Source organism: Erinaceus europaeus, chromosome 2 (genome assembly GCF_950295315.1).
Source record: "Erinaceus europaeus chromosome 2, mEriEur2.1, whole genome shotgun sequence".
NCBI lineage: Eukaryota > Metazoa > Chordata > Mammalia > Eulipotyphla > Erinaceidae > Erinaceus > Erinaceus europaeus.
The window spans coordinates 34,693,883-34,714,462 of record NC_080163.1 but is presented as its reverse complement, the minus strand read 5'-3'; the positions used below and the strand labels follow the sequence as shown (position 1 = coordinate 34,714,462).

The 20,580-nt window shown below is 39.4% G+C and overlaps 1 protein-coding gene across 2 annotated transcripts in view; it reads left to right on the top strand.

Annotated features, from left to right (window-relative positions):
- The window catches only part of FNIP1 (folliculin interacting protein 1), a 94,384-nt gene that overhangs the window by 6,574 nt on the left and 67,230 nt on the right, over positions 1 to 20,580 (top strand). For both annotated transcript variants that reach the window (XM_007532523.3, XM_007532525.3), the window contains exon 2: positions 20,343 to 20,469. In XM_007532523.3, coding sequence (XP_007532585.2) covers positions 20,343 to 20,469 — 127 coding nt within the window. The remainder of the gene's footprint in view (positions 1 to 20,342; positions 20,470 to 20,580) is intronic.

Genomic DNA, 20,580 nt, shown 5'->3' with positions numbered 1-20,580 from the left:
CTGTTCTCCCTGGTCTAAGCTTTTAGGAAAGTCAACATTTCCAAGAACAAGTCATTATTAGAAATGTATTAACAATTTGAGCCCACTGTTAAAATTCAATCTTATTACACGTTTGAAGTCTTAAATGCTTAGATTGAAGGAATATGTACTCAGCCTATGGTCTGCATAAAAATCTTTGAGACCTTAAATTAATTTTCCCCTCTCATATTAATTAAATAGTGATTTATGAGACAACAAGTTAATAGGAGTTTACATCAATACCATTCCCACCACCAAAAGTCTGTCCCGATCCCCCTTCTCCCCCAGTGAAGCTGAACATCTACTCTCAGCCTCCACCCAGAGATTTTTTACTTTGGTGCCCTACTTCAGACTGTTATTTCTACAATTATCTGTATTTGTGTGTGTATCCATTTTTTTTTCTATTGTCCTGCTTTCTCTTCTTAAGTCACACCTATTCCTACTACTATTTCTGAATGTCCTCTCCAGTGTCCTGATGGAGTTGAAATTCAAAGTCCTCTGGTCATCTTCCTTTTTCTTATTCTTACCTTATTTCCTTATTCTTCCCTGCTAGGATTAGGGACCAAAATTATGGACCAAAAAGTGGAAGGTCTGACTTCTGTAATTGCTTCTCTGCTCAGCATGGACATTGGCAGGTTGACCCAGACCCTCAGTCTATTTCTTTCTCTAGTGTGGTAGGTCTCTGGAGAGGTGAGGTTCCAGAACACATTGGTGAGGTTGTCTGGGGAGGGAAGTCAGGACAGAATCATAAAAGTATCAGCAGCTTTGTGCCTGACAAGCAGTAAGATATAAAGCAGGACAAAATGATTAATGAACAAAAATCAAAAGGTAGGAGTAGACCAGATGACAGTAGGTATCGTAGTGTGGAAAGAAACTCAGAAGTATGTTCATATGGGCCCTTGACTTTCATACTTTCTTGCCTGAGTTTGATAGCTAACATGGAAGTGGACAAAAACATTGTCTGGGAAGATGGTTTCAGAGTTGAGAATAGAACTAGAAAGCTGAATTAGGGCAGAGAGTAGCTCCCAACTTAAAGAAAATCTATGAATAAAATTAACTGTTTACCCATCCACCTGAACCAGGGCCTATATATATATTCATATTCAGCACAGGAACCTGTGTAATCTCTGAGTCCCTTTTGGTCTGAGCTCACAGTTCATGGTCACAGCTGGGAACATTCTAGTCTACACTCATTTCAGGATCAGTCTTCTTTGAGTGGCAGGGTAGGATGATCCAGTCTCTCGTTGGAGAGTGGGGGCAGTAGCTACCATTGCTACTTTACAGCGAGTTCCTGAAGAGGCCCATGAGAGACTTTATGATGATGTCCATGGTGGAAGTGATCAGTGATGGTGGAGGGAGGGACTTATTAGAGATCTAGACCCATCATATTTGTGTGGGAAGCCAAGGATTCCCTAACTAGGGGCCCAGATGATGGGGTGGCCTGGCATTGACCAAAAAGGCCATCACTAAGTGAGCCACTCTCTTGCCTTTATTCAGCTTTGTTGTCCTTTCTTTATCTGATGAGCTTAGATTTTCTTCCAGTTATTAAGGCATTGAGTGTCATTTGTTGTATTCAAACTGGTAGTAGGTTTAGGGGGTCTTGGCATAGTCTTTTTAAACTTTTTTGTTTAACTTTTGCAGTTTATCCTCTGAGCTTATCCTAATGATTCTTCATGTAGGTAGCCTTTTCTGGTTTCTTCTAATTTTCTTTCATTAATTATGTACTTCCTTTTGTGACATATACCGCTGTTGTTATTTGTCCACATTGCTGTTGCTTGACAACTTGCTTCCATGTCAAGGTGTATTTTGTAGTGAAAATGTTATAGAACTGCCTTATGGATGCTTTGGGGGAAAGAATGCATACATTTCTTTTTTTTTTTTTTTTTTTTTTAGAATGCATACATTTCTAAAGCAGCTAGGTAGGTGCTACATTCCAAGGCAGAGAATATAGTAGAGGTCTACTTTAAATACCTTTTCAAACATAGTAGTTATCTCCCCTGGCCTATATCAGAACTTAAAAAAAAAAAGAAATCCTTCATAGCTCTTACTGCAGCTTGTCATTTGCTTCCCCCAAGTTCATATTGTGCCAGTCTTTAGCACAGTGCTTGAGTGTTTATCACAAATCATTTGTAGTATGATTATGAAATAAATTTAAGTATAAGAGATTAAAAATTTTATTGGCCTGGTTTTAATTCCCACTGTGATACCAATGAGAGATCTCTAGTTAACAGTTTGATAAGTCACTCTGTAGTTTGTAGAGATTGGGTACATAGTCAATAGAATACTAAGGGAATGAATGAGATCATAGGAAAAGAGAGAGACTTGCAAAGAATAGGGCTTGCTCCACAAAGAAATCTAAACAGTTCAGAGTAGGAGAGAAGTCTTTAAGGAAGATATGGCCTGAGAGTGCAGAAAAGCCCAGTGTCATATGGTGTTAGGGAAGTCCAGAAAGGGAACTGTTAAAAAAAAAAATAGAACAATGAATTTTTAAAAAAATATTGTTTATATTGGGTAGAGACAGAAATTGAGAGGTAAGCGGGGAGACAAGGAAAGAAACTCACATAACTGCTTTCTTTACTAACATTTGTGAAGCTTCCCCTCTTGCAGGTGGCGACTGGGGGCTTGAACCCAGTCCTTGTGGAGTGATGAATTGTTTTATATGCTGGTTGCTGGCAGGTTGTATGAAATGAGAAACAGTTTGGCAAATTGAGCATAATGTTTATTTTTATTTTTTTCCTGTCTTAAGGGCATGGAATCTGGGAGAGAACTGAGGAGATACCTTCACTGCTAATGTTTTCTATTTCTTTTAAAAATTTTTTTATTGAGGAAATAATGTTCTTTTTATTTAATTTCTTTTATTGGGGGATTAATGTTTTACAGTTGAAAGCAAATACAATAGTTTGTACATGCATAACGTTTCCCAGTTTTCCACATAACAGTACAACCCCACTAGGTCCTCTGTCATCCTGTTCCAGGACCTGTACTCTTCTCTCCTCCCCCACCCCAGAATCTTTTACTTTGGTGCAATACATGAACTCCAGTCCAAGTTTTCCAGTCCCCGCCTTTTTTTTTTTTTTTTTTTTTTTCAAATTTTGTCCCTGAGTAAGATCATCCCATATACATCCTTCCGTTTCAGACATATTTCACTTAACATGATTTCTTCAAGCTCCATCCAAGATGGGCTGAAAATGGTGAAATCACCATTCTTAATTCCTGAGCATACAGTATTCCATTGTGTATGTATACCACAACCTGCTCAGCCACTCATCTGTTGTTGGACACCTGGGTTGCTTCCAGGTTTTGGCTATTAAAAACTGTGCAGTTATGAAAATAAGTATACACATATCTTCTTAGGTGTGTGTTTTGGGTTCCTTAGGATACATCCCCAGGAGAGGAATTGCAGGATCATAGGGTAGGTCCATTTCCAGCCTTATGAGAGTTCTCCAGACTGTTCTCCACAGAGGTTGGACCAATTTACATTCCCACCAGCAGTGCAGGAAAGTTCCTTTGAGAACAACCTCTCCAGCATTTGCTGCTGTTACCTTCCAGCATTTGCTGCTGTTACCTTTTCTGATGTATGACATTCTCATAGGAGTGAAGTTGTATGTCATTATTGTCTTGATTTGCGTTTCTCTGACAATCAAAGATTTGGAGCATTTTTTCATGTGTTTCTAGGCCTTTTGGATCTCTTCTGTGGTGAATATTCTGTCCATGTCCTCTCACCATTTTTGGATGGAGTTGTTTTCTTGTTGAGTTTGGCAAGCTCTTTATATATTTTGGCTATTAGCCTCTTGTCTGTTGTATGGCATGTAAAGATCTTCTCCCATTCTGTGAGGGGTCTCTTGCTTTGGGTATTGGTTTCTTTTGCTGTGCAGAAGCTTTTTAATTTGATGTAGTCCCATAGGTTTAGGCTAGCCTTAGTCTTCTTTGTAATTGATTCATTTCATTGAAGATGTTTTTAAAAATCATGTGGAAAAGAGTTCTGCCAATATTTTCTTCCAAGTATCTGATAGTTTGTGGTCTAACATCCAAGTCCTTGATCACTTGGAATTTACTTTTGTATTTGGTGAAATACAGTGGTTCAGTTTCATTCTTCTGCATGTTTCAACCCATTTTTTTCTAACACTATTTGTTGAAGAGACTCTGCTTTCCCCATTGAATAGTCTGGGCACCTTTGTCAAATGTTAGATAGGTGTGGGGACTTACTTCTGGGCTCTCAGTTCTATTCCACTGGTCAGTGTGTCTATTCATGTTCCAGTACCAAGCAGTTTTGATGACACAGCCCTATAATACAATTTGAGATCTGGGAGTGTGATGCCTCCAGTTCTGTTCTTTCTTCTCAAGATTGTTTTGGCAATTCTAGATCTTTTCTGGTTCCAGATAAACATTTGTAGCATTTGTTCTATTCTCCTAAAGAATGTGGTTGGGATCTTGATGGGGATAGTATTAAATTTGTAGATGGCTGTGGGTACTATACTTATTTTGATGATGTTAATTCTTCCAACCCACGAGCATGGAATAGCTTTTCCAGTTCTTTGTGTCTTTTTCAATTTCCTTGAGTAGTGACTCATAATTTTCAGTATACAAGTCTTTCACTTCTTTGGTTAGGTTTATTCCTAGATATTTTATTGTTTTTTGTTGCTATAGTAAAAGGAATTGATTTCTAGATTTCAATTTCTTCTAACTTAGTGTTTGCATAGAGGAATGCCACTGACTTCTGCATGTTAAGTTGTTGGGTAGTATGCCAGCTCCCCCGGCTTAAAGCTTCTTTCTGTAATCCCACTTAACTAAGCACTGGCATGCCTGCAGGGCATTGGTTTAATCCCACTTAAAGCTGCGGTCTGTTTACATAAACCACTGTTAACTAAGCACCACCCTCCTTCCAGGGCATTGGTTTAATCCCCACTGGTTCACAATGTCTTTTTGCTCCGCCCCCTCTTGATGTCTTTTTGCTCCACCCCCTCTCATAGTCACCCTGATTTCCACCACTGTCTTTTTGCTCCACCTTCTCTCCACCCTGTTTCAACCCTACTTGGCTAGTATATATACAAGCTGCTTTTCTGAGAAAAAACACTTGGAATTGCTTTCCAGCTCAGAGAGAGTTCCAGAGTGTATTTCCTGCAACGTTAGCTCTGCAAGAGTTCCTGTCCCTCTCCCACACAGCAGCCTAGATTGGCTCCAGTTGAGTTCTCTCCAACCCAGAGAGCACTTGCTCGGGAAGAAGCACCCTCAGGCTATCCCGGCATTAAGTTTGTAGCCTGCCACTTTACTGTATTGCCTGATGATATCCAAAATATTCTTGCTGGATTCCTTAGGTTTTTCTATGCATACTATCATGTCATCTGCGAATAGGGTGAGTTTGACTTGTTCTCTTCCAATCTGTATCCCTTTAATTCCTTGTTGCTCCTGCCTGATTGCTATGGCAAGAACTTCCAACACTCTGTTAAATAGTGATGGTGATAGTGGGCATCCCGGTCTAGTACCTGATCTGAGGGCCAGTGCTTCCAGTTTTTCACTATTGAGTATGATGTTGGCTGTAGGTTTGCTATAGACTCCACTATCTTCAGGAATTTTCTATCTATTCCCATTTTTTTGCAGTGTTTTGAACATAAAGGGATGTTGTATTTTGTCAAAGACTTTCTCTGCACCTATTGATAAGACCATGTGGTTTTTGGTCTTGCTTTTGTTGATGTGGTGGATCACGTTGATTGATTTACGTATATTAAACCAACCTTGCATCCCTGGGATAAACCCTACTTGGTCATGATGAACAATCTTTTTAATATACTGCTTTATCTAGTTGGGTAGAATTTTGTTCAATATTTTAGTATCTATATTCATCAGAGATATTGGTCTGTAGTTTTCTTTTTTGGTTGTGTCCCTGAAGTAGTGGTATTACTTCTTTGAAGGTTTTGTAGAATTCATTTGTAAAACCATCTGGTCCAGGACTTTTATTCTTGGGAAGGTTTTTGATAATTGTTTCCATTTCATTAGCTGTGATGAGCCTGTTCATATTATCTACTTCCTCTTTACTTAGTTTTGGAAGTTGGTAGGTATCTAGGGAACTGTCCATTTCTTCTAGGTTCTCTATCTTGGTGGCATATAGTTGTTCATAGAAGTCACACATGATATGCCGATTTCTGTGGTGTCAGGCTGAGCTTCACTGAAGGGAGACAGACGACCAGGGACTCATGGCTGAGCGGTACACAGATCAGTCTTTATTCATGCTGAACGCAGCACAATCTAAGCCAAGCTAAACTATGCCGGGATAGCCTGAGGGTACTTCTTCCCGAGCTAGTGCTCTCTGGGTTAAGAGAACTCAACTCGAGCCGATCTAGGCTGCTGCGTGGGAGAGGGATCAGGATCTCGTGCCGCACTAACTTCGTAGGAGATACACTCTAGAACTCTGGAGCCGGAAAGCAATTTTCCAGTGTCTTTAATCAGAAGAGCAGCTGTTTTTATACTCTCCAAGTAGGGTGGAAACAGGATGTGATATAGAGAGGGTGGAGTGAAAAGTGACTGGTGGAAGATCAGGGTGTGACAAGGAGAGGATCAGGGTGTGACAAGGAGAGGGGGTGGAGCAGGTGAGAATTCTACCACTAAACCACCAATGCCCTGGAGGTAGTGTGGTGCTTTATGTAAATGTAAAAGTGATTTATGTAAATAGACCAAAGCTTTGAATGGGATTAAATCTATCCCTATATAGGCATATGGTTAAGCAGAAGCCAGAGGCAGCTGGCATACTATCCAACATCTCCCCCTTTCTTTTTAACTATTTGCCATCGTATCAGGAGTGCGGGGCACTTTGTGAGGCAGGGAGACTGATAAGAGGCACACTTTTTGGGGTTCTACTGTCCCTCCTTGCTTAACCTCTCCGTAGAGAGAGAGACTAACAGGATTGACACACCCTTCAGGCTCAAGCCCTTCCAAGCTCAACCATATCCTCACAATTCCCCAACATCTCCCTCTTACTTAATGGCCATATATAACTGAGACAATGTCTGTAAAAGGCTTCATCTCTGTCAGGGGAATAGCAGTGTAGGGGTGAACAGAAACCTTTTGGGAAGAAAGCCGAATGATAGTGTGTAAGTGTCTTCAAGAAGAACTAGCACAAGACAGGGAGGGATAAGTAAGAGTAGCAAGAGACAGAGTGAATCTGATGGTTGGAGGAGTGGGGGCCTGATAAGCCGAGGGGCTAGAGGGATGATCTGGCATTGCAAAATCCCGAGTCAGCTGGCAGAAAGTTCTATGAACTGCTACAGTCATTCTTCAAGAAGTCCAGCAGTATAAAGGGAGTGTCCAGCAAGTTCTATAGAAGCATCAGTCCAATGTCAACGGCCAGGAAATAAATGCCACATGTCTATCTTGATGGAGGAGGACAGGCACTGGAACTTTTCTTCTCTGTAGAGAGTGACCTGGAACCGCCAAAACATGATGGGCGAAACAGAAGCAGGAAGAGCAGACACTGATGGTTGAGAGAAAGGCAGTAGGAAAGTCTTGTCCTTTGGAGTCTGTGAATCAGGTTCTCCTGATCGTGTCAGGTCACATCATGGGTTTCGGTGGATGGCTGTAATTGTGGGTGATGTCAGAGGTCAGGGGTCCAAGATGGATTTCTGGGGATTCTATATGAGCAGATGCTTCTTTATGCGAAGGCTTGTCATAGCTGTAGTCAATTACTTATGAAAAAACTTTGTAACAAATTAGAAGTTTACTACAATTGATAACTCGATGATTATAATTGGTTTAGGTATCTTTATAATTTCGTGTAAAGGTCATCTTATGTTACCTCATGTAGCAGTCTCTATATAGCAAAATTTTCATACCAAATTTGAGTCACATATATTGATTCTTAACTATTTTTACATTGGGTTTTTAAGCAAACTCAGGTTACTAGAGTTAACACATTTTTGTGACAATTTTTTTTTTTTGGTACATTTACAATATCAGATTGATGCCAAATTTGTTGTGGATTAATTTCCACAAGATAGCTTACATGACATTTTTGGGGGCCCTCCAAAAATCCTGTATAGAGGATTTGTATTTTAACTTAGGAGATGATGAATTGTCACATTGAATATTTAGAGTTTTACCTTAAACACTCAGTTACTTTAATGAATTGATTTTACCTCTTCTCGTAAGAATGTAGCTTCGAAGTTACAATTTAACCATTAATGTTTACCAAACTTGAAACACGCATATTAAACATATAGTTTATAACACACAGGAGGAGAAAAACTTGTAAATAAGACATATCATTTCAAATGCGAATTTAGATCTACTGTCATAGTTGAACCATCTTTACTCACACAGTTTAAGACTAAACATTTCATATTTATATCAAGACTTAAAAAAGAAATCAAAAAGAGGAATGAACAATTTTTGGACTGTTTCTGGACGTCTCCAGAAACCATGGCTGCGTCCAGCCATTTTATATAAAGTCAGTTAACTTTCAGAGTACTCTGAGCACAATGGGTCGTACAAAAATTTTGGTCACTCAACTCACTCAATTTTTTTTTTTTCATTCACTCACTCACTCACTCACTCACAAAACACAACTAGCCAGCTCGAAGACCTTTAAGATTAACATGGGTTAGGGAATGAAAGTCAGCAGGATTAGAGACAGAGGCTAGGAGAATTCCTGTGGAGGCAAGGTGGTCGGCTGCAGCATTCCCTTCGGACAGGGGACCAGGAAGAGGGCTGTGGGAACGTAGGTGCTGAACATACAGTGGTTGGGTTCGAGAACAGAGCATAGAGGCAATTTGAATTAAAAGAGGAGAAAGTGGGTTGTCATCAATTCTTACATGAGATCGAGCAAGCCATGGAAGTAAGTTAACAGTATACACAGTGTCATAAAAAAGGTTGAAGGATTCTGGTACAACTTTTAATCTTCTTTGTACTGAGAGGAATTATCAGGAAGTTCAGTAAAGAGAGGTTTGGGGTATTGCTGGTCTGGATAATATATAAGGGCAGCAGCTCCCTTTTTTCCACCATCAGTGAACACTGTAGGAGCAGAGGGGATGGGATCTCGAGAGAAAAGTTTAGGTACTAGTAGAGGCAACAGAGGTAAAGAAGCTATCAAATTATTAGAGGGAAAATGATTATCTAATTGTCCTGGAAAACCCATTAAACTTATGGCAAAACGAGAATGGTGGCGTATAAGCCATTCTGTATCTGTGAGAGAAAAGGGAAGAATGATTGAATCTGGTTCCCTTCCTAAGACCTGAACCGATCTGTTTCTTCCTTGGTGAACCATAAATGCTAAGGCATCAATCTCGGTAAGGAGTCTTGGAGCTCCGCCTACTGGTGTATGAAGCCATTCAAGAATGCCATGTTTCTGCCACAGTGCCCCCCACTACCGTGGGGGTGGAGTTAAAGATTAGAAGATTTACTGGAGAGGAGGGGGAGAACCGAACGAGGTGCATGTCCTGGAGAGCCTGGTTAACTTTTTCCAGTGCCAAGGAGGCTTCGGGGGTTAACATACGCTTTGAGGAAGGCTGTTTGTTTCCTTTTAACAGATCGAACAGTGGTTGCAGGCAGCTCATAGGCAGATAAAGATACTGCCTAAGCCAATTCAAATTTCCAAGAAAACTTTGTAAAGAAGCAAGAGTGAGATTAGAAGGAAAAGTAACACAAGGTTTTAAAGGACGAATCTGCGTTAGGAAAATCTCTGAGCCTAAGAAAGATATTGGAGGAATTAGCTGTATTTTCTCAGGAGCTACATTAAGTCCACTTCTCTTTAAGGCAGGGATTAGAAAATCACATAGGGCAGAGAGATCTGTATCTAATTCTCCCCATATTAACACGTCATCCATGTAATGAAAAACCTTAAGGCCCTTATGAATATATGGAAAAAGGGAAGATTTAACAGCCTCTTGACAAATAGTAGGACTATTAGCCATGCCCTGGGGCAGTACCACCCATTCAAATCTATCGGCAGGGCTGGCATTATTAATAGAAGGAACAGAGAAAGCAAAATGTTTACAATCTTGTGGGTGTAAGGGAATAGAGAAAAAACAATCCTGTATATCAATAGCTATGATTGGAATTCCTGTGGGAATCGTGGAAGCAAGAGGCAAACCCCTTTGGGGGGAGCCCCAAACCTGCATGGTTTTATTAACTGCACGAAGATCTTGGAGGAGGCGCCATTTTCCTGAGCGCTTTTTAATCACAAAGACTGGAGTATTCCTTGGGCTCCGAGAATGACGAATGTGTCCCAAAGATAACTGCTCTTGGACGAGTTCTTTTAAAATTTCTAGCTTCTCCCGAGGCAAAGGCCACTGTTCCACCCAGAAAGGCTCATTAGAAAGCCAATCTAAGTGGGGAGTTCTGTTACGAACAGTGGCAGTTAGCATTGGGGGTGCTGGTTGGGTCTAGCAGTCTCACAGGAGTGAGTGTGGTGTCCTGCAGAGGTATCTGAGGATATCACTACATCTAAAGATTCCAGCAAGTCTCTTCCCAATAAATTGGTGCTTATATCAGCTATTAAAGGCTGAAAGCGTCCGGTAGTCCCTTCTGGATCTCTAATAACCTTGAGATAATGAGTGTTTTCTTCCAGAGTCTTCCTTTGTAGTTTCTGCATTTCTGATGACAAGTCTTTCATACTCTTTACTCACTCCTGTGATTATTTCCTTAACTAGTGTTTGGATGTTGATGTCACTATTTTGTGCTTCACCCTTTGGGGGGCTTTTAGCTGGACTGTTGTCCTGGTTCATTTCTCCAATATTATTTCTTGTTGGTTTAACCATTTTTTATAGTATGTTATGAGCTCACTCTCTCAGTACTTTTCAAATTACTGATCACTGTTGCCTGGATTGACTTGTGTCTAAGTAAGGTAATTAAAGCGTTTATAGTTGTGGAAATGGACAGTTGTTTCAGTATTATTTTAATCCCTGATTTGGAGCTCAGTGGCTTAAAAACCTCTTTTGTTCTTTTTCTTCCCTGTAGGCTATGGGAGCCTGAGGGCTTTTAAACTCTAAGTAGGGTTCTTAGCTTAATCACTGACTCCTGACCAAGGGATAAAGCAGGGTGGGGTGGAGATAATCCAGTGGTGATGCAAAGAGGCTTTCAGAGTCCCACAGCTAGGCCACTAAGGTTTAGATCTTTTCCTGAGCTTCTTTGTTAGTTCTCATTCCCTGGGTGTCAGCAGAGGGCCTCCCTGCTGCTGCTACAGATTCTGTTAGCTGTCACAGTGGAGGCTCACAGTTGCATTTGGTGAGTCTTAGGGGAGTCCTTTCTTCCCTTCAGCTGTCTTTTTGTTTGTGTAACAGACTGCAGGACTGTTAGGAGCCACTTAACCTCTCCCTAGGCTCCTCGCTGTACAGGCGCCACAGGTGCTTACACTCACTGATGATTTGGTGGGTTCCTGATGTTGTTCCAGTCCTGTCTTGTTTCAGTCCCAGGTGGTCTACTTCTGTATTCCTAGTTGACCTGGGAGAGGAGAGGAGAGAAACACAGCTCCGTGGCCCTGCCTCTAATATAGACATTAGATTTGTTTTTTTAGATTATTATTTATTTTTGCCAGAGCACTGCTCAGCTCTGTTTTATGGTGGCGCAGGGTATTGAACCTGGGACACAAGATCCTCAGGCATGAGAGTCTTTTGTATAGCCATTATGCAAAACCCCTCACCAGAACCATGTTTTTAGAAAATAAAGTTAGTGAAAGACAGCATGAGCATTGAGTGTATGGAATTTGGACCATTTCTTTCTTCATTCCTTTGATTTACTTTGCTGGGAAAAGTGATAGTTTACCTGGCAGTTGTTGTCACTTGTGTACAGTTTCACATCTCCCCATTATATGTGTGAGGATACTACATCCTATACTCCCCTGTCATCTTCCTTTACCACACAGAAATACTTTGCTTGTTGTCTTAAATCCTGCTGAGTTTATTTTTTAGGAAGGACTTGTTTAAAGGACTTTCCATATAAAATTAACAGAATTGTCTTTATTTAAAGTATACCTTGGTCTGGAGAGGTAGTGTACTGAGTAAGGTGCATACCTTATCATATGCTAGGCCCTGGCACCACCTAGTAAGTGCTCTGTCAGCAAGGAAGCTCAGGTGTTATGGCTTGTCATCCCCCACCCCCATATGTTACAGCTCCTGCTGTACTATATGAGCTGTTTCCCCAGCCTCTTTTGACACCTTTTTTATCCAGTCATCTGCAAGTGTTCAACCTTGCTTACGATAGTACTTCACACATTCTTTATGGCACTAAAGTGACTTCAGGACAATCTCAAAAAAGTTTTGTTCACATAGTACTTTTCTACTTGGCTGTAATTTCTTTGGCAGTTTTCTACATCTTTGGTTTTTGCTGTTCATATGTGTTATTTTTTGTTTTGTTTTGTTTGCCAGGGTTTCACTACTTCTGGTAGACTTTTTTCACCCTTTAATAAAAGTTGGAGAGACACCACAGCACCACTCCACAGTTCATGGGTATTTCCCCTAATGCTGTATGTGGTGCTGCCATGTGGTCACAGAAGTTAGAACTCAGGTCTTCCCTTAGTTAAATTTTCTCCTGGCCCGATATTTTATTGTGTGGTGCCAGGGTGTCATGCATACATTATGCTGTCACTCACAGACAGACATTTTCATTATTGTTCATCTTTGCAATCAAGTTTGGCATAGCTATTTATAAAATGGTAAATCTGTGTTTTAAGACTTATTAAGGAGGAGGAGTACTAAGTACCAAAAGTATTTATTTGAAAAAGGAAAAACAATTTTAGTTTTCTATAGTGATTATGTGACTTCAACCTGGAATTAATCTAGAATGTAGGTTTTGCCAATTAAATCTCTTGAAAGTGATGGTCAAGACATGAGCTAATCCATGTTGTGGAACAATTGGAGCCCATGTTTTGGCTGTTGTGTCAGTACGCTGCACATAAGGATGTGCATATCTTTTCAATTGTGTTTTTTCATTTTCAGATAAGTCCACATAGTTGTTACTGCTGGAGCATATGGAATTGCCATTTTAAATATCCCAAAGAATCTTCATACGGTTTTCCACAGAGGTGGCACCAATTTACATTCCTACCAGCAGTGTATCAGACTTACTTTTCTTTACACCCTCACAGAAACTTGTTTCCAATGGCTGTGTAACAAGCACAAACAACATATAGTGATTTGTATCACTTCCAAAGTTTCACTTGTATCCTTTGTAGTCAGTTATAGTCAGTTATTAACCTTCTTCCTCCAGCAGTTCCTGATCTGCTTTCTCTTCTTATAGATTATTTTTTCTTATTCTAAAATTTCCTGTGAATGAAATCCTATGATGTGGACTCTTTTGTATCTGGTTTGCTTCCAACAGCAAAATGTGTTTTGGGATTCGTCTGTGTTTTTGCTTACTTTAGTGGCTCACTGCTTTTTGTTGAAGAACAGTACTTTATATTGGTATTTTAAAAGTTATTTACCCAATATCAGTTGGATATCTCCAGGTTAAAGAACTATTATGTACAAAAGTGCTATGAGCATTTTTAAAAAACCTGTATTACTGAAATCAGTTTTTCCAACTCACTAGTTTTGACCAGGAAAGAAAAAAATTTGAATTATCTAGAAAACAGCAATAACCAAGAGTGCTGTATTAGAAGTATTTTATAAAATTGTGGTATATATACACAATGGAGTACTACTCAGCTTCATTAAAAACGAAGTTCTCTTCTTTGCATCATCTTGGATGAACTTGAAGATACCATGGTAAGCAAAATAAACCAAAAGGAGAAAGACAAATACCAAATGATCTCACTTATAAGTGGGACTTAATATGTGGGGACGGGGAGGGAGAACAACACAAAGCAAAATGTGAACTAGACAAGGTGTATTGCATCAAAGCAAAAGACTGAGAAAGGTGGGGGAGGAAAGAGTGGAAGAAAATTGGGGATACTGGTGCATAATGAAACTGTACCTATGTGTCAGTTAATAGATTATAAACCATTAACCCCCCTCATTAAAAAAGGGGGCATTGGTAGTGCAGTAGGTTAAGCGCTCATGGCACAAACTGCAAGGACCGGTGTAAAAATCCAGGTTCGAGCCCCCAGCTTCTCACCTGCAGGGGCGGTGAAGCAGGTCTTCAGGTGTCTATCTTTTTCTCCCCCTCTCTGTCTCCCCTCCTCTCTCGATTTCTCTCTGTCCTATCCAATAACAGCAACAGCAACAAAAACAATAAGGGCAACAACAAGGGTGACAAAGTAGGAAAAATAGCCTCCAGGAGTAGTGGATTCTTAGTGCAGGCACCGAGCCCCAGCAATAACCCTGGAGGAAAAAAAAATTTAAAAAGCCAAGAAGAGGAAGTATTTTATAAATTCAACATGAAGGCCTGGAGGTGTAATTCAGAAAAGAGTTTATTTAACTTTCTGAGAACATAGTGTGACTAAAAAAAGAAAAAAAAAAGCCCTGTTGTTTTCTAGTACCATTTGGTATTATATATAGATGTGTATACTGTCTTTATACCTTACAGTAGTTTGGGTCTGGAAACTAGATACTGCATGTCCACTAAAATATTCTGCTATTTTGTGCATTAGGAGCTTTAAAAATGGTAATTATTGATTGTATACCTCTCTATTTGCACTACCGATTTTCTGCTCTATGGTTTCCTTCATTACTGAGAGCTGTGTATAGGACAAAGGAATGCTTGACCACCTGTACTCACTCATGTTCCCCTTTTGCTGCAGTGCCTGGTCTGTGATGTGTATCTGGTGGATGACATAAGTTCATTGACCGTTGGGTCAGCAGCCCTTCCAAGGCAGCAAGGCTTAAAGCTGCATACTATGGCAAATACTTGCTGTCCCTCACAGACTTTGGAGTACCTGATATAGGTATACTGTATAGCTGCAGTGTTGCCAGGTGGCTATTTCAGTATGCACTGGTGGTCTAATACTAGTTCTCATAATTTATGTATCCTTACTTTGAGGTAATGCAGATTTTTGTCAATAAGTATAATGAGGAGAGTCTGTTCTGGGTCACATTTGGTAAAACATCCTGGTATAGCCCTTCTCTGAACTACTCTTACACTTGCTGATTTGTGTCTGAGTTCATCTTTTCAATCCTGGGTCATGTTGGAACCCTGGATCCCTACAGGCATGTCTCCCACAGCCTCACACTGTGAAGTCATGTGGTCAACCCATTGAATCACCTCCAAGTCCCATGTTGTCTGTCTGTCTCTCTCTTTCTCTGTCTCTGTCTCTCTCTTTTAAGATTTTATTTATTTATTAATGAGAAAGATAGGAGGAGAGAGAAAGAGCCAGACATCACTCTGGCACATTTGCTGCCAGGGATCGAACTCAGGACCTCATGCTTGAGAGTCCAAAGCTTTATTATCACTGCGCCACCTCGTGGACCACCCATGTTATCTTTCTTTGAGCTTTGTTTTATTTAGGTATTCATTTGTATGTATTATTTATGTTTGTAGTTTTTGATGAGTTTGAAAAAATATAGAAGATAATCAGTTGGAATATAGAACATTTCTTTCATCTCATAAAACTTCCTTGTTGTCACTTTTGTAATGATTCTTCTGTTCCTTACCTGTAGGTTCTGACTACTGATTTGATTTTTCAAAATTTCATTATTTAATATCAGAGAGGGGCCCATACATATTTATATTAAGAACAGGAGCCTTTATAACCTTCGAGTTTCTGTCAGTCTTAGCTCAGAGTCCATGGTCACAGCTGGGAACATTCTGGGCTGCACTCATTTCAGGATCAGTCTTCCTCAAGTGCCAGTGTAGGATGACAAAGCCTCCCTTCTGAGAGTGGGGAAGTCCTTACCATTGCTAATTCATAGTGAGAGTAAAGTCCTGGAGAGGCCCACAAAAGTGCTAATGATGACATTGCTGATGGGAATGACCTGTGATGATGGTAAAGAGAGGGATCCGTTAGAAGTCTAGGCCATAGTCCAGAGATTCCATAACTAGGACCCAGGTGATAAAGAGGTGGCCTGTTACTGACTAAAATGACCACGATTAAGAGAGCCAATTGCTTGCCCTTTTCCAGTTTCTGTAATACTTTCTTTGTCAGGCTTAGACATACTCCCAGTTGTTACAGCCTTAACTGTCATTTGTTATATTCAAGCGGGTTTATGGAGTCTGGCCTTGAGTCAGGGAGAAAGATAGACCTAGATTTTTAATGGGGACTAAATTAACTTCATTTTTTCCCCATTTACTTGCTTGATTATTCTAATAGAAGTTGTCATAGGGAAAAAAAAGTGTTCTTTACTTGATAATATATATATATATATATATATATATTATATAACATATATTTGTTTTGCCAGTTTATCTCTTGGCTAATTATTTACAATGATTCTTCTAAAGATTGGCAAGGGTTGACATATAGTGTTGATGCCCAGTTGGAAGATATTAAAATATGGAAGAATATTACTATTTCTTGTTTAGTTGGTTGAATAACTAGAGTGAATGAGGGAAGTGAAGTAGGGGTAGGAGATACAGATGTCTAAGGCTAAGTAATAAATACTTCATTAAAGAATTTATGGTGCTGGGGGCCAGGTGGTAGTGTACTTGGTTAAGTGCACATGTTACCATACTTAAGGACCCAGGTTCAAGCCTCTGGTCCCCACCTGTAGGAGGGAAAGTTTCACAAGTGGTGAGGTATTGCTGCAAGTGTCTGTCTGTCTGTCTCTCCCTCTCTACCCCTTTCCCTCTAAATTTTTCTTTATCCTGACAAATTAAGTTTTTTTAAAAAGAATTTATGGTGCTAATATTCTAAGCATAGTTGAATTTTTAAAATTGTTATTTATAAAATGAAAATTATCGACAAGACCATAGGATAAGAGTGGTACAATTCCATAGAATTTCCACCACTAGAATTCCGTATCTCATCCCCTTGAAAGCTTTCCTATTGTTTATTATCTCTCTGGGATCATGGACCCAAGAACATTATGGGGTACAGAAGGTGGAAGGTTAGTGTGGCTTCTATAATTGCTTCTTTGCTGAACAAGGGCATTGACAGGTGGATCCATACCCCCAGCCTGATTCTATCTTTCCCTAGTGGGGCAGGGCTCTGGGGAGGTGGGGTTCCAGGACACATTGGTGAGGTCCTCTGTCTGGGGAAGTCAGGTTGGCATCATGGTAGCATCTGCGGCTTGGTAGCTGTAAAAGCATTAAGATATAAAGCAGAACAAATTGTTTAATAGTCAGGAACCTAAAGGTAAGAATATAGTAGATTAGTTTTGGGATCTCCATTTTAGAAAAAGCTAGTAGGTCTATTTTAGGTATATTCCAAGGGGCCCATGGTTTTACATATTTTGTCTGAGTTGGACAGCTAACATGCAGGTTTTACATATTTTGTCTGAGTTGGACAGCTAACATGCATGTGGGCCAAAGGGAGATGGTGTAAAGGGTTGGAAGTAGGACTAGAAAGCTGGATCAGGGCAGAGAATAGCTCCCAAATATGGGAAAGGTATATAAATATCGTTTTTTTTTTGTTTTTTTTTTTTAGGTTTTTCTACTTGCTTGCTGTTTGGGGTTATTGCACACTATGTTCTGTCTCATGGGCCCTGATCTATATCTAGCTTCTGTGGCTTTGTTGGTGCACCACCCAATAATGAGATTGAGGAGTCAGTCCTATGAGCTAGGAATGGGCTCACCTGAATGTTTGAGCTGAAGGGGTGACATTGTGTCCACTTCTGGACACAATCCGAAGTGAAACGTGTTGAGGTGGTACCAATTGGATTGAAGCACAGTTGAATTTTGTATGACTAGAAATACAAAGGCTAGCAGAAACCTAGTATTCTAGTTATTTTCTTCAATGGTTGATTGGACAAAATTACAATCCTGGCAGTATGCAGTGTGGAGATCAAACCCAGGACCTAAGACATGGAAAGTCCTGTTTACTACCACTGAACTACAGCCCTTACCACTTTCTAGTATTACGACAGTAGTTTATTAAAATACAATTGGGAAATCATTGTATATAAATAGCTTATATAGAAATCAAGGCCTAAATTGAGAACTATGTTCATAGGAACTGAGGTTAACAAATAAATCTGCCAGTGTAGAGAATTATAATTCTTTAGGAAATTACTTTGCCCTGAGTCTATAAAAGACTTCCAGCATTCGTTGGTACCCTTAGAATAGCCATTTATTCACTCACTTGTTTAGCATACTAGGTGTTTAATTATATGCCTTCTCGCTCTTCCTCCTTATAGTATTTAGAAAGATTTTTGAAACATAGGAGGCCAAAACATAAAATTTGTGACTTGGGGAAAAATTTCTATTTTTTTTTTTAGTTTTGTTTATTTATTGGATAAAGACAGCCAGAAATGATGAGGGAGGGGGGGAGGAAGAGAGAGAGAGAGAGAGAGAGATACCTGTAGCCCAGCTTCAACACTTGTGAAGCTTTCCCCCTGCAGATGGGGACCAGGGGCTTGAACCTGGGTCCATGTGCATGGTAACGTGCGCTCAACCAGGTGCTCCACCACCCAGCCCCAAATTTCTACTGTTTATATAAATCAGTATGAATTATATTGAAAAGCAAATTGGCATAAATAACAGTGAACTCTTTGGTAGGTGTGATATGGAAGCATACATTTTGAAAAGGTATGAAACTGAAATGGGTCTGGACAGTGGCACACCAGGTTAAGTACACATATTACCACGTGCAAGGACTCGGGTTTGAGCCCCCACATCCCACCTGCAGGGCAGTTGGGGAGGGCACTTCACAAGCTGTGAAGCAGGTGTGTAGGTGTCTATCTTTTTCCCTTTCTCTTCTCCCCTCTTAATTTCTGTCAAGTGTAATAGAAAGAAAAGAAAAAATTGGAACAAAATGGTCACTGGGAGCAGTGGATTCATAATGCTGGCACTGAGCCACAGTGATAACCCTGTGACAATAAAAAAATTATATGTGTGTAGTTATTTTGTAAACTGTTATCTCAATTTAAAAAATAGTAAATTTATTCTATATAACTTGATCTGTACCAATCAGAAAACCAAGTAACTGTATCTACTAAATGATTCATATTATTTGAGAAAGGTATAGGACTGACCTGTCCTTCCCTGTGTTGATAATCATCCATTCCTTTCCTTCTTTTACTCTTTAGGAGATAATGTTTTAAAGAAAATCACTGTGAGAAATGTTCTGGGAATTGCTTTGTCATGAACTTTTTTGTACAGCATAATATAAAATTTGACAGTGGAAGTAGAAGATAATTCTACTTTCAGTGTTGTGATGAAAGCCTTCTAAAGTATTTAATTTCCTGGCTAAATAACTTAAGGGAATCTGACCAGCATTCAACTGAGTAATAGACTGGGTAAGAGGACTATTTAAACTCCTTGGAAGGAGAAAAGATATGGAAAGAATCACTACAGAATTGATAAAAGGGAATATTTATGTGAAGAACCAGGGGGCAAAATTAGATTTCTGAGTCGTAACCAGAGGGAGCAAAAAATGTAATCAAATAATGTAACAACCTTAGTAGGCTACATTTAAGAGTGATTTCTGAAATAAAGATAAATAATAAGGGGAAGTATTTGGGGAAGTATTTGAAATAAGATGATATGAAAAGGGAGATGAAGACATAAAGAAAAATGCATAGATATGAAGAATTTGGAGTTCTGGTGGTGGGAATTGTGTGGAATTGTACCCCTCTTATCCTATGGTTTTTATCAGTGTTTCCTTTTTATAAATAAAAATTAAAAAATAAAAATAATGGAAAAAACCCTGAAAATTGCTCTTTTTATATTTCTGTTATAGAAATAGTAACAAAACTTTTAAAATATGCACTACCCTTATGGTATCACTATTTTCATTATGTTTCTTGTACTCACACATTTTATTGTCATCTATTTTTGATTCATGTGGGATTACTGTTTATATATATATATATACTATACATATTAGCCATAACTTTTTACTTTTTAATCTAAATATTGTCTCTGTATAGGTTTGCAGCCAGAAAACAGTTGTATTATATATAAACATTTTCAGTATATTCCTTGGTAATACTACAGTTTGAGTTTTATCCTGTAGAGTTTATTTCTAGCAATGTGCAATGCTTATTAAAATAATTCTAGGGGGCTGGGCGTGCAGTGGGTTAAGTGCATGTGGCGCGAATTGCAAGGACCGGCATAAGGATCCTAGTTGGAGCCCCCTAGCTCCTCACCTGAAGGGGAATCACTTCACTGGCGATGAAGCAGTTCTGCAGATATCTATCTTTCTCTCCCTCTCTCTGTCTTCCTCTCCTCTCTCCATTTCTCTCTGTCCTATCCAACAACAACAACAACAATAATAACTACAACAACAATAAAAAACAAGGGCAACAAAAGGAAAAAATAAATATTTTTAAAAAATAATTCTAATGAATTTTTACTTTTCTTTAAAGTTGGCCTTTGCCAGAGTTTGATCCAAGCCAGATTCGGCTGATTGTATATCAAGACTGTGAAAGACGAGGGAGGAATGTCTTGTTTGACTCCAGTGTTAAGAGAAAAAATGAAGAAATATCAGTTTCGGTGAGTAATATCTATTTGGTTGAAATATCAAATCAAAAATGCATGCTATTTTGGCCTCTTAGTATTAAAAAACCATCTTTACCATATTTATAGAGCTCAACCCTTAAAATT